Source organism: Carcharhinus amblyrhynchos, chromosome 9 (genome assembly GCF_965287045.1).
Source record: "Carcharhinus amblyrhynchos chromosome 9, sCarAmb.v2.hapA, whole genome shotgun sequence".
Taxonomy (NCBI): Eukaryota; Metazoa; Chordata; class Chondrichthyes; order Carcharhiniformes; family Carcharhinidae; genus Carcharhinus; species Carcharhinus amblyrhynchos.
Window position 1 is genome coordinate 22,290,154 of NC_137332.1, and position 12,056 is coordinate 22,302,209.

A 12,056-nucleotide genomic window follows, 5' to 3' on the forward strand; every position below is an offset into this window, starting at 1 on the left:
GGAAGATTGCCTTCTCTAAAGGACATTAGTGAACCAAATGGGATTCTCCAACAATTACACTTTTAATTTCAGATTTTCATTGAATTCAGATTTCATTATCTGCCATGGTGGGATTGAAGCTCTGGGTCCCAGAACAGTGCGTGTCTGGATTACTAGTCCACTGAAAATACCATGATGCCACTGCCTCCCCCAAGGTTGTTAAGAAGGCGAATGGTGTGTTAGCTTTTATTGATAGAGGGATTGAATTTCGGAGGCGTGAGATCATGTTGCAACTGTACAAAACCCTGGTGCGGCCGCACTTGGAGTATTGCGTACAGTTCTGGTCGCCGCATTGTGGGAAGGATGTGGAAGCACTGGAAAGTATGTAGAGGAGGTTTACCAGGATGTTGCCTGGTATGGTGGGAAGGTCTTATGAGGAAAGGCTGAGGACTTGAGCTTATTTTCATTAGAGAGAAGGTTAAGAGGTGACCTAATTGAGGCATACAAGATGATCGGGGGTTAGATAGGGTGGACAGTGAGAGTCTTTTTCCTCGGATGGTGATGGCTAACACGAGGGGACATAGCTTTAAATTGAGGGGTGATAATTATAGGATGGATGTCAGAGGTAGGTTCTTTACTCAGAGGGTAGTAAGGGCGTGGAATACCCTGCCTGCAACAGTTGTGGACTCGCCAACTTTAAGGGTGTTCAAATGGTCAGTGGATAGGCATATGGATAATATTGGAATAGTTTAGGTTAGAGGGTCATTAGATTGGTTCCACTGGTCGGCGCAACATTGAGGGCCGAAGGGCCTGTATTGCGCTGTAATGTTCCATGTTCTATCTTCTGTTATAACTTTTCCTCCTCTTACAGTGCAACTCCAAAAATGAACTGGATATTCTCAGTGTCCTGCCAAAGGGCTGGCAGCCTGATGAACGAGTTGCTGCTCATAACTACCTGCTGGTACCATCGACCCACATTACCTTCCTTGCTCAACGCTATCGCTTTGTTATTGAACTGGATCTCAGTCCATCTACAGGGATTGTGGTGAGTAATTGTTATCTTCAGTGGAGAGGGCATTAAACTTAAGGCTGTTAGATCCAAACATCTGAATAAATATAGTGGGTTTCATCCGAACTTTGACTAAAAACTTCCATTCATTATGCAACATATATATTGTTAGAATGTTTGAATTAATTTTTCTTAACATGAAAGTTCATTCATGCATACAGTCCAAAGATGTGCAGGTTAGGTAGACTGGCTGTGCTAAATTGCCCCCTTAGTGTCACAAGATGTGTAGGTTAGGGGAATTAATGGGGTAAATTCATGGGATTAAAGGAATGGGGCAGGGATAGGGCCTGGGTAAGATCCTCTGTCAGAGAGTCGGTGAGGACTTGATAGGCTGGATGCCCTCCTTCTGCACTGTAGGGATTCTGTGATATAGTTGAAGGTGAGTACGATTTAATGACAGTTTCTGCAATGTAGTTGGTTCACAAATTTTGAGAATGGGCCTCATAGGATATGGGCTTTGTCATTTATTAAATACAAAGATATGGGTTGGAATGGTTGCTAACTAGCTAGCACTCTGTGTGAGGGCTGTCTGGATCATGTGGATTTCCAACATCAACTGCCTGATATTTTCCAAGTTCCATTCAGAGCCCATAGACCTCATTTCTGATTGGCAGATATTCTACAGGTGCTTTATACACATTGGTGTAAATACTGAGACATAATATTGCTTTAACAGATGTCCTTCAGCAGTACGAAGGGAAATCATAAAATTTGCTGGACGCCTTTGTGTTTTTGCTGCTGAGTTCCTATCACTTCTCTACCCCTTATAGACACTGCCTAAAACCTATCTCTTTGACCAAGCTATGTCCTAATATTGCCTTATGTCAGATTTTTTTGCAAACATGCCTGTGAAATGCATTGGGATGTTTTGAGACATAAAGGCACTATACAAATGTAGTTGTTGCTGGCAAATATGTTGCTTATAAATTCTCCTGATGTGGCTTCATGCAAGCGTACTGGTGTTGTTATGGAGTGATAGTATTTTCCTCAGCTCATTGTTCTGCTCTTGATATCTCAGGAGTAGAATGTTAAGCTGTTGCAAAGGGGCAATTAAAGGGACCATACCTCAGCTAAATGTTCAAAATTTGCAAAATGTATACAGATTTTTATTGTCCCCTGCCGCATTAAAAAACTAAACTCACAGTAATACCAAACGTATAAGAAAGATACGCAGTGAACTACTGTGATGGAAAGCTTGGATTGACAGCAAAGAATGTTTCTCGGAGAAAACTGTGTAAGTTTTTATGTGATGTTATCATTGCTGGCTGGGCCAACATTTATTGCCCGTCCCTAATTGCCCTTTAGAAATTGGTGGCGAGCTACCTTGAACTACTGCAGTCCACATAATGTCGGTTCACTCACAGTGCTGTTAGAGAAGGAGTTCCAGAATTTTGACCCAGCAATATTCAGGATGGTGTGCGGCCAAGAGTAAAACTTGCGGGCAGTGGTGTTCCCATGCATTTTCTGCCCTTGTCCTTGTTAGAGGTCGTGGATTTGGAAGGTGCTTTTGAAAGAGCTTTGGTGAAATACTGCAGTTTGTCTTATAGATGGTATACACTACTGTCACTGTGTGTTGATGGTGGAGTGATTGAATGTAGAAGGACCAATCAAGAGGGCTATTTTGTCTCGATGGTGTTGAGCTTCTTTAATGTAATTGGGCAGTATTCCAACACACTCCTCTGACTTGTGCCTTGTTGACAGTGGACAGGCTTTGGGGACTTAGGAGGCAAGTTAATGACCACAGAATTCCTGATCTGCTGTGGTAGCCGCAGTATTTATATGGCTAGTCTAGTTTAATTTCTGGTCAATGGTAACCCCTAGAATATTGATAGTGGTGTATTAAGGGGGTGGTAATGCTGTTGAATATCAATGGAAGATTGCTGGATTCTGTCCTGTTGGAGCTAGTCATTGCCTGGCACTTTTGTGGCTCACCTCGTGTGGTGAAAAGGAATGACCTGGTGTTGAAAATGTTCATCTTTTGAGGTAAGGTACATATAGTAAATATGTATCGAATGGTAATCGTTCTGCAGGCTAGGTTTTCTGCAGAGTAGGCTTGCTTTGTTGTAGGCTTGTTTGTGGTTAGGTTAAGTGTCAGTTTGGTAGCACTGCTGTATCACAGTGGATTCAAGACTCATTCCAGCACTGAAGGAATGCTGCACTGTCAGTGTGCTGTCTGTGCTGAATAGGGAAAGTTAACACATTTCGCTTGACCAACAACATCAGATAGCTTTCTTATTTGCTGTTTATGGGATGTTACTGTGTGCAGCTTAGCTGCTGTTTTTGCCTATAAAACAGTAACTGCCAATGCTTCAAAAATAATTTATTTGATTCAGAAGTACTTTGGGGAGTTGAACAGATGAAAGGTGCTCTATAAATGCAAGTTCCTTTTTTTTGCAGCTGTTTGCTGTTCCACTATCTGTCGCAAGTATGGCGCCTCTGAAACTAAATGTTGAGCTGATAGGACTTTCTCCCTTTTCCAATCGGCATCTATTTTTTGTCCAGCTAAGTGATTGTCTGTTTGTGTTCCACAGGATGATTCTACTGGGGAGCTGATTTTTGATGAAGTGTTTCATGCACTGTCAAAGTGTTTAGTGGAATTACTGCGACCATTCAAAGTCCCAGGTACAGATATAGTGTTTCAGCCAGAGATCTACATAACCATCCTTGCTTATTCTTCTATCATAGGACTCCAGTCTCATCAGGTGAGCATTTGGCTAGCCTTAAGAATTTAAGAATTAAGAATTATCTGTCTGATGCTGCTGATAACTATATTGTTACCAACATTATGTTAGTGAACAAAGGACAAGCAAAAGTACAGCACAGGAACAGGCCGTGAAGCCCTCCAAGCCTGTGCCGATCATGATGCCCTAACTAAACTTAAAAAAAACTTCTGCTCTTACTCAGTCTGTTTCCTCTATTCCTTCTCCATTCATGTACCCATCCAGATGCCTCTTAAATGTTGCTAATAAATGAATAATAGTGATTAACAAAGTTTTTTATGACTTACTGCATTGCCAACTGTGCCCCCTCAAAAAGTTTCTGGTTTATTTCGAGAACTGAGATGTATGTTTTCATTGAAAAGTGGGATTCCGTACCTGTGCTGTTCCAAACTCGCATATTTAGATTGATTTTTATTTCCTCTCTAATCATTTCAATGAAGTTATTTTGTCCAACAATCCATCTCCTTTTTTCCTGTTTATTTATTTCTACTATTTCTTCTTTCTACAAATGAAGTGCCTGGCTCTGGCTGCTCTTAATGTTGGCCATTGTCACTATTACTTTGACAGATAAGATGAAACTTCTCAGGACAGAAGTGAGCCAGATAGCTGAGGCTTGGTTAAAGATTGAATCAGTTTGGATGATTGTGTTTTTGGATACTCAATGACATAACAGGGTGCATCTTTCTTTTTTCTCACTTGGACCCTTAGATCAAATCCAGTGTAGATGAACTGGATCAAAATTTTTAATTCATAGTTTAATTTTTATAGTAGGGGTGGCACAGTTTTTTAGCATTGCTGCCTCACAGCAATCAGTTTCCTGCTTGGTTTCCTGTGTGGAGTTTGCACCTTCTCCCCGTGTCTGTGTGGGTTTCCTCTGGGTGCTCTGGTTTCCCCCCACTGTCTGAAAGTCGTGCTGGTTAGGTACATTCACCCGAACAGGGGCCAGAATGTGGCGACTAGGGATATTTCATAATAACTTTGTTGCAGTGTTAAAGGAAGCCTTATTTGTGACTAATAAATAAACTTTATCTTTAGTTCCAATGTATTTGTATTTTATACAAATCTTTTGGTAGAGTTTGATGGACATGGAGAAGCGGATGAGCCATTGGTCTGTCCAGCAGTCATCTGCCCTGGTTCCTCTCCTCTGACTTACCGTCATGGGTGATGCTGCCAAGAGCTTAAGTCTCCCAATGACATTGCACTAGGGATTAACAGAATATTCAAGCGTCTCCACCAATGCAAGTTGGCAATCCCAGGAAAGGAAATACAAACCCGTTATACATACGTAGGATGGCACAGTGGTTAGCACGCCTACCTCACAGCGCCAGGGACTTGGGTTCAATTCTAGCTGTGGGTGATTGCCTATGTGGAATTTGCATGTTCTCCCTGGATCTGCATGCGTTTCCTCCAGGTGCTCCGGTTTCCTTCCACAGTTCCTCCCACAGTGCTTTGAAAGGTTAGTCATGGTGTGAAGCAATTCCAGCCTCCTGAAATGCTTAGATTCACAACAGTTTGGCAACCGTCGCAACAGGTCTACAGCAGACGCCGTCTCCCTAGCCCTGCACTCAACCGTGGAACAGTTAGATGACAAAGACACCTGTGTCAGACTCCTATTTATTGACTACAGCTCAACCTTCAACACTATTATTCCTACAAAACTCTTCTCCAAACTCCGCGGCCTGGGCCTTGGCTCCTCCCTCTGCGACTGGACACAGACCACAATCAGTAAGGATAGGCAATAGGCACCAACGTTTCCTCCACGATCATCCTCAACACTGGTGCCGCACGAGGCTGTGTTCTCAGCCCCCTACTATACTCATACACCTATGACTGTGTGGCCAAATCCCCTCCAAATCAATTTTCAAGTTGGCTGACGACACCACTGTAGGATCTCAAACAATGATGAGTCAGAATACAGGAATGAGATAGAGAATCTGATTAATTGGTGCGGTGACAATAATCTCTCCCTCAATGTCAACAAAACAAAGGAGATTGTCATCGACTTCAGGAGTGGAGAACATGCCCCTGTCTACATCAATGGGGATGGAGTTGAAAGGGGCCAGATCTTCAAGTTTTTAGATGTCCAGATCACCAACAACCTGTCTTGGTCTCCCCATGCTGACACGATAGTTAAGAAAGCCCACCGACACCTCTACTTTCTCAGAAGACTAAGGAAATTTGGCATGTCAGCTACGACTCTCACCAGCCATGTGCACCATAGAAAGCATTCTTTCTGGTTGCATCACAGCTTGGTATAGCTCCTGCTCTGCCCAAGACTGCAAGAAACTACAAAAGGTTATAAATGTAGCCCAATCCATCATGCAAACCAGCTTCCCATCCATTGACTCTGTTTACACTTCCCACTGCCCTGGCAAAGCAGCCAGCATAATTAAGGACCCCACATATGCTGGGCGTTCTCTCTTCCACCTTCTGTCGGGAAAAAAACACAGAAGTCTGAGAACGTGTACCAACTGACTCAACAGCAGCTTCTTCCCTGCTGCCATCAGACTTTTGAACGGACCTACCTTGCATTAAGTTGATCTTTATCTACACCCTAGCTATAACTGTAACACTATATTCTGCACACCCTCATTTCCTTCTCTATGAATGGTATGTTTTGTCTGTATAGCGTGCAAGAAACAATAATTTTCAATGCATGTTAATACATGTGACAATAATAAACTGAATATTCAAAGATATGCAGGTTAGATGAATTGGCCTTGCTTAATCGCCCCTTGGTGTCAGGGGGATTGACTGGGTAAACACATGGGGTTAGGGGGAGAGGGCCAGGTTGGGATTGTTGTTGGTGCAGGCTCGATGGGCTGAGTGACCTCCTGTACTGTAGGGATTCTGTTCTGTCTACAGGGTGGAGGAGAAGCTTTTCAACTTCAACAGTTGAAATGCAAATGGAAAATGACATTGCTATTGTTTGTGCAACTTCAGAATGTAGATGACATCGCCATCTCCACTCTCTCAGAAGAGAATCTCCAAGCATTCTTGACATCTTTGCTAAAGCATACCGAAGAATTGGTATTAGCCTCAGCCTCAAGAAGACTCAAGTCCTTTACCAACCCATCCTGGGACAAGATCTGGTCTCTCCCTCCATCAAGATCAATGGAGAATCCCTCCGAAATGTGGAACGCTTCCCCTATCTGTGGAGCTGCTTCTGAGGCTGACATTGATGTGGAGATCCAACATTGTGTCCAATCCATGAGGGCCGTCTTTGGACACTTGAAGTCAGGAGTCATCAACAACTGCAACATTTGTTATGACAACACGATCCTCATGTACAAGGCAGTCACCTTCACAACTCTTTTATGTGGCTCAGAAACTTGGATTACGTGCAGATGCCACCTCAAGGTACTAGAGAGGTACTATCAATACTGTCTGAAACACATTCTCTGCATCAGCTGGGAGGACAGGTGTACTAACGTTAGCATCCTTGAAGGAGCCAAGAGAATCAGCATCGAGGCCAGTATAATTCGAAACCAACTTTGGTAGGCTGGTCGTATGCTTAGGATGTCAGAGACCCAACTGCCAAAGCAAGTCATTTTCATCCAACTCAAGGAAGGCTCCCGAACAAGAGGAATGACTTCAAAGACACCTTGACAGCTTACCTCAAGAAATGCCTGGGGACACTAGCTCAGAAGAGACTTACCTGGAGGGATGTCCTAATTGAAGGAACAATTCCTTGAAGATACTCAACAGCAGAAGGAGGCCTGGAAAAGGAGCCTGTGAAATAAATATTAGCGATCTAGAGTCTAGGGACTGAACATACCTCCTGGAAACACCTGCCACATGCATAGTTGAAGATATGGTTGTCGGATCAAGCTCAACAGCTACACAAGGAGTCACAGAATACAGAGTTTCTTAGCTGGACAATCATACCCCTTGGCGAGAGATCGCCGAAGAAAATTTGTATTTGTTTTGTAATAAATGAATTGCCACAGCTGAACGACAGATTAAATACTCTACAGCTGAAGTTGTATTCTTCCTTGGGTTTGGACCCAAGATAAAAAACAAAGTGTTGGAAGAATTCAACAGGTCTGGTTGTGAGCGCTGAAGAGTCATACAAACTTGAAACGTTAACTCTGTTTCTCTCTCCAGCGACATTACCAGACTTGGTGAATTTTTCCAACATGTTATGTTTTTATGTCAGATTTGCAGCATCAGCAGTATTTTATTTTTATATTATTTGGGTTTAGATCTATTCGTTCAGATTAATATAAATCGATCTTTATCCTGTTTTCAAACTGCTGTATTTAAACTGGGAGTGTGTGAGATTGACATTGGATACAATAAGCAGGAATGGGCAGTAGGGATCATTTCATACTTTTTTAATGGATATAACATTTTGTCAGAAAAGAGTGCTTTTGCCCAAGCTAATTGACAATCTATTCCTGCAGATGTATCTCCGTGTGCTGTTATAGCTGACCCTTCTGATCTTCATGAGTGTCTGTGCATTGTAGGTTCTAGTTCAAGGCTGTTTATTGGATCGAAACAACTTGGATGCTTTCCATCAGAACATCTATCAGCAACTACGAGCATTTGAAAACAATGTGGCTGAGGTTCTTCAACAGCACTACAAGCCCAAAGCACAGGTCAGTATCTCTAAGAGATTGGAAGAGAGCAACTGAGTCATCTGAGTAAGGCATCCTACGTACTAAACAGCCATCTCTGAAGGCAGTGTTAGATATGGAATTTATATTTTAGTTTAGGACTTTTGAATTGAGCAGTTAATGTGTTCTGTTTGAATGTTGCAGAAAAAGTATTGCTTTCCTAATTAGTGTTATCCTTGAATTGGGAGTACAGGATATGGTTACTACCTTCCACCTAATATACTGAAGCAGTAAATTTTCAGATCTGATTGTACAGGAAAGACTACTGCTCCACAAAAAGAAAAGTTACTTTCTCATTTCTCATGTGACTGCAGCCCCCTAAATGAGCATAACATGACAGCCTTGCCTGGTGATTAATGCTCCAATATATCAACTCATTCCCATTCCACCATCACAGGTTGGCATGGTAGTACAGTGGTTAACACTACTGCCTCACAATGCCAGAGACCCAGGTTTGATTCCCAGTTTGGGTCACTCTGTAGAGTTTGTACATTCTCCCCGTGTCTGTATGAGTTTTATCCAGGTGCTCTGGTCTCCTGCCACAGTCCAGAGATGTGCGTTTGGATTAGTTGGATTCAACATGCTAAGTTGCCCCTTAATGTCAGTGGTACTAACTGGGGTAAATATATGGGGTTATGGGGATAGGGCCCTGGGTGGGATTGTGGTTGGTGCAGACACGATGGACTGATCATGGATTCTATGATCATGCCAGTAAATTAAAGTGCTCACACGGTGAAGCCTTCCATTGTTTGCTGGAGCAGACGAGTGAAGGAGCAGAGAGACAGATAAGAAATTACCTGTTAAAAACCTGTTTAAATAAGTTTAAAGCACTTTTGTAGTAAGAACTTACCTTGTAGAACTGTTTAAATCATTTAAAAGCATTTTTGCGGGCTTTTTGTATCTACCGCTTTAAGAATTCTAAGGGAGTGGATAGCAGGGAGTTGTGGGGGAGCAGGCTTTAAAACAGCGCCAGGTTTAAAAGGAGGCCTGGTGTAGACAGCGGGCAGCGGAGTGAGTGGGAAGCAGAGTGAGATACAAGGGCTGGGGAGAAAAAGGGTCAGGTAAGTTTGTGTTGAAATTTTCAATATTGCTACAGTGAATAATGGAGGGGCATGTGATGTGTTGTTTCTGTATGATGTGGGAGCTGGTGGACCCCAGGGTCCTTCCCAGTGACCATGTCTGCAGTAAGTGCAGGTTGCTGGAGGAGCTCCAGCTCAAGGTAGATGAGCTGGCCTCTGAGCTACAGACACTGAGGCTTATCAGGGGGAGAGAGGGTGCCATTGTCAATGGGGTGCAAGTGACATCCACCCCCCCTAGACTGGCTAACTCTAAGGGTCAGGAACAAGAGGGGGCTGCTGAGAGGAGGAAGGAGGGTGGGGAACGGATGCCTCAGCCTCTCAATCTGCATAACAGGTTTGAGGTTCTTGCTTCCAGTCTGGACGAGAAAGAGGGAGGTGAGGTTGGTGAGCAAACTGCGCACAGTACAGTGATGCAGCAGGACATAGGCAAAGAGAAGGTGAAAAGGAACGCAGTAGTAATTGGGGATAGTGGGGTTAAGGGTATTGACACTGTCCTTTGTCACAACGACAAAGTGCACAGAAGGGTGTGTTGTCTGCCTGGTGCTCGGGTCCGGGATGTTGCACCTGGGCTGCAGAGGAACCTGGAGTGGGAGGGTGAGAATCCGGTCGTTGTGGTACATGCGGGTGCCAACGACGTAGGCAAAATGCGAACTGAGGATCTGGGGAGGGAGTATGAAAAGCTGGGAATGGAATTAAAAAGTAGAACCGACAAGGTGGTTATCTCTGGGCTACTGCCTGGACTGAGTGCAGACGGGCGTAAAGTTGATAAGATTAAGGAAGTGAATGGGTGGCTCAGGGATTGGTGTGGGAGGAATGGGTTTGAATTTATGGGGCATTGGCATCAGTATTGGGGTAGGTGGGACCTGTTCAGGTGGGATGGGGCTGGTCTGAACCGTGCTGGGACCAGAGTCCTGGCGAATCGTGTAAATAGGACTGTAGACAGGGCTTTAAACAAATTGGCGGGGGCGGGGGTGCGAGGGTAGGTGATACTACGGGGCCTAAAGTTAAGGAGAGGGTGCAGGTAAGGGAAGAGGCCGAGGATGTCCCAATAATTAAGGGAGTAGGGGGCGTGAGTATGGTTGGTGGCATTCTGGCAAATACGGTCCAGGTGAAGGCTGGGATGAAGGCACTTTATCTGAATGCACGAAGCATTCGGAATAAAGTGGATGAGCTGGTGGCGCAGATCAGCACAAATGGATATGATCTGGTGGCCATTACAGAGACATGGCTGCAAGGTGACAGGGACTGGGAGCTGAATGTCCAGGGGTATCAAGTGTTTAGGAAGGATAGGCGGGAGGAAAAAGTGGGGGGCGTAGCTCTGCTGATTAAGGATAGCATCAGGGTGGTAGCAAGGGATGATATAGGAACCAAAGAGCAGAATGTGGAATCGTTGTGGGTGGAGATTAGGAACAGCAAAGGGAGGAAGACGCTGGTGGGTGTCATCTGTAGGCCCCTGAATAATGATCTGGAGGCGGGGCGGGCTGTTAACGCGCAAATAAGTGCGACGTGCAGGAATGGAACGGCGATAATTATGGGGGATTTCAATCTACATATTGATTGGTCGACCCATGTTGGACACGGTGGGCTCGAGGAGGAGTTCTTGGAATGCTGTCGGGATAGTTTCCTTGAACAGTGTGTGTTGGAGCCGACGAGGGAGCGAGCTATCTTGGATCTGGTGTTATGTAATGAGGCGGGTAGAATTAGGGACCTTGCGGTGAAGGATCCTCTTGGGGAGAGTGATCATTGTATGGTGGAGTTTCTGGTGCAGATGGAGGAGGAGAAAGTGGGTTCCCGGACACGCGTCCTTTGTTTGAACAGAGGGGAGTACGGTAGGATGAGAGAAGAATTGGCGAATGTTGACTGGGGGAGCGCGTTGGAAGGTAGGTCTGCTGAGGAGCAGTGGAGGATCTTTAAGGAGATCTTTCTTGGTGCTCAGCAGAAATTTATTCCGATGGTTAAAAAGGACCGTAGGAGGAGAGGTAATAAGCCGTGGATAACGAAGGAGGTGAAGGAAAGTGTTAAATTAAAAGCGGAGGCGTTTAGAGTAGCTAAGAGTAGTGGGCGAGAAGAGGATTGGGAGAGGTTTAAATGTCAACAAAGATTGACAAAGAAGTTGATAAAGAAGGGTGGGAGAAACTATGAAGCTGGGCTAGCGCTTAATATAAAAAAGGATAGCAAGAGTTTTTATAAATATATAAAAAGGAAGAGGCTGGCTAGGGTGAACGTTGGACCCTTAAAGGATGAGAGGGGGGACTTAGTGGTAGGGGATGGGGAAATGGCTGAGGTCTTGAATAACTTTTTTGTTTCTGTCTTCACGGAGGAGGACGTGAATAATTTGCCGGGTGTTAGCGATGGAAAGGTGGTAGGACTGGAGGGTCTCAATGACATTATTGTTACTAGAGAGGCGGTGCTCGACAGACTGGAGGGACTGATCATGGACAAGTCGCCAGGACCGGATGGAATGCATCCGAGGGTCCAGAAAGAAATGGCGGAGGTGATAGTGGATGCCTTGGTGGTTATTTTCCAAACATTGCTGGATTCCAGGGAAGTGCCGGAAGATTGGAAAATGGCTAATGTTACGCCGTTGTTT

The 12,056-nt window shown here is 44.4% G+C and overlaps 1 protein-coding gene across 1 annotated transcript in view; it reads left to right on the top strand.

The window, feature by feature from the left end:
- Positions 1-12,056, top strand: part of szt2 (SZT2 subunit of KICSTOR complex) — a 216,868-nt gene that overhangs the window by 3,380 nt on the left and 201,432 nt on the right. The window contains exons 3-5 of the mRNA XM_080195317.1: positions 851-1,024; positions 3,580-3,750; positions 8,238-8,369. Coding sequence (XP_080051443.1) covers positions 851-1,024; positions 3,580-3,750; positions 8,238-8,369 — 477 coding nt within the window. The remainder of the gene's footprint in view (positions 1-850; positions 1,025-3,579; positions 3,751-8,237; positions 8,370-12,056) is intronic.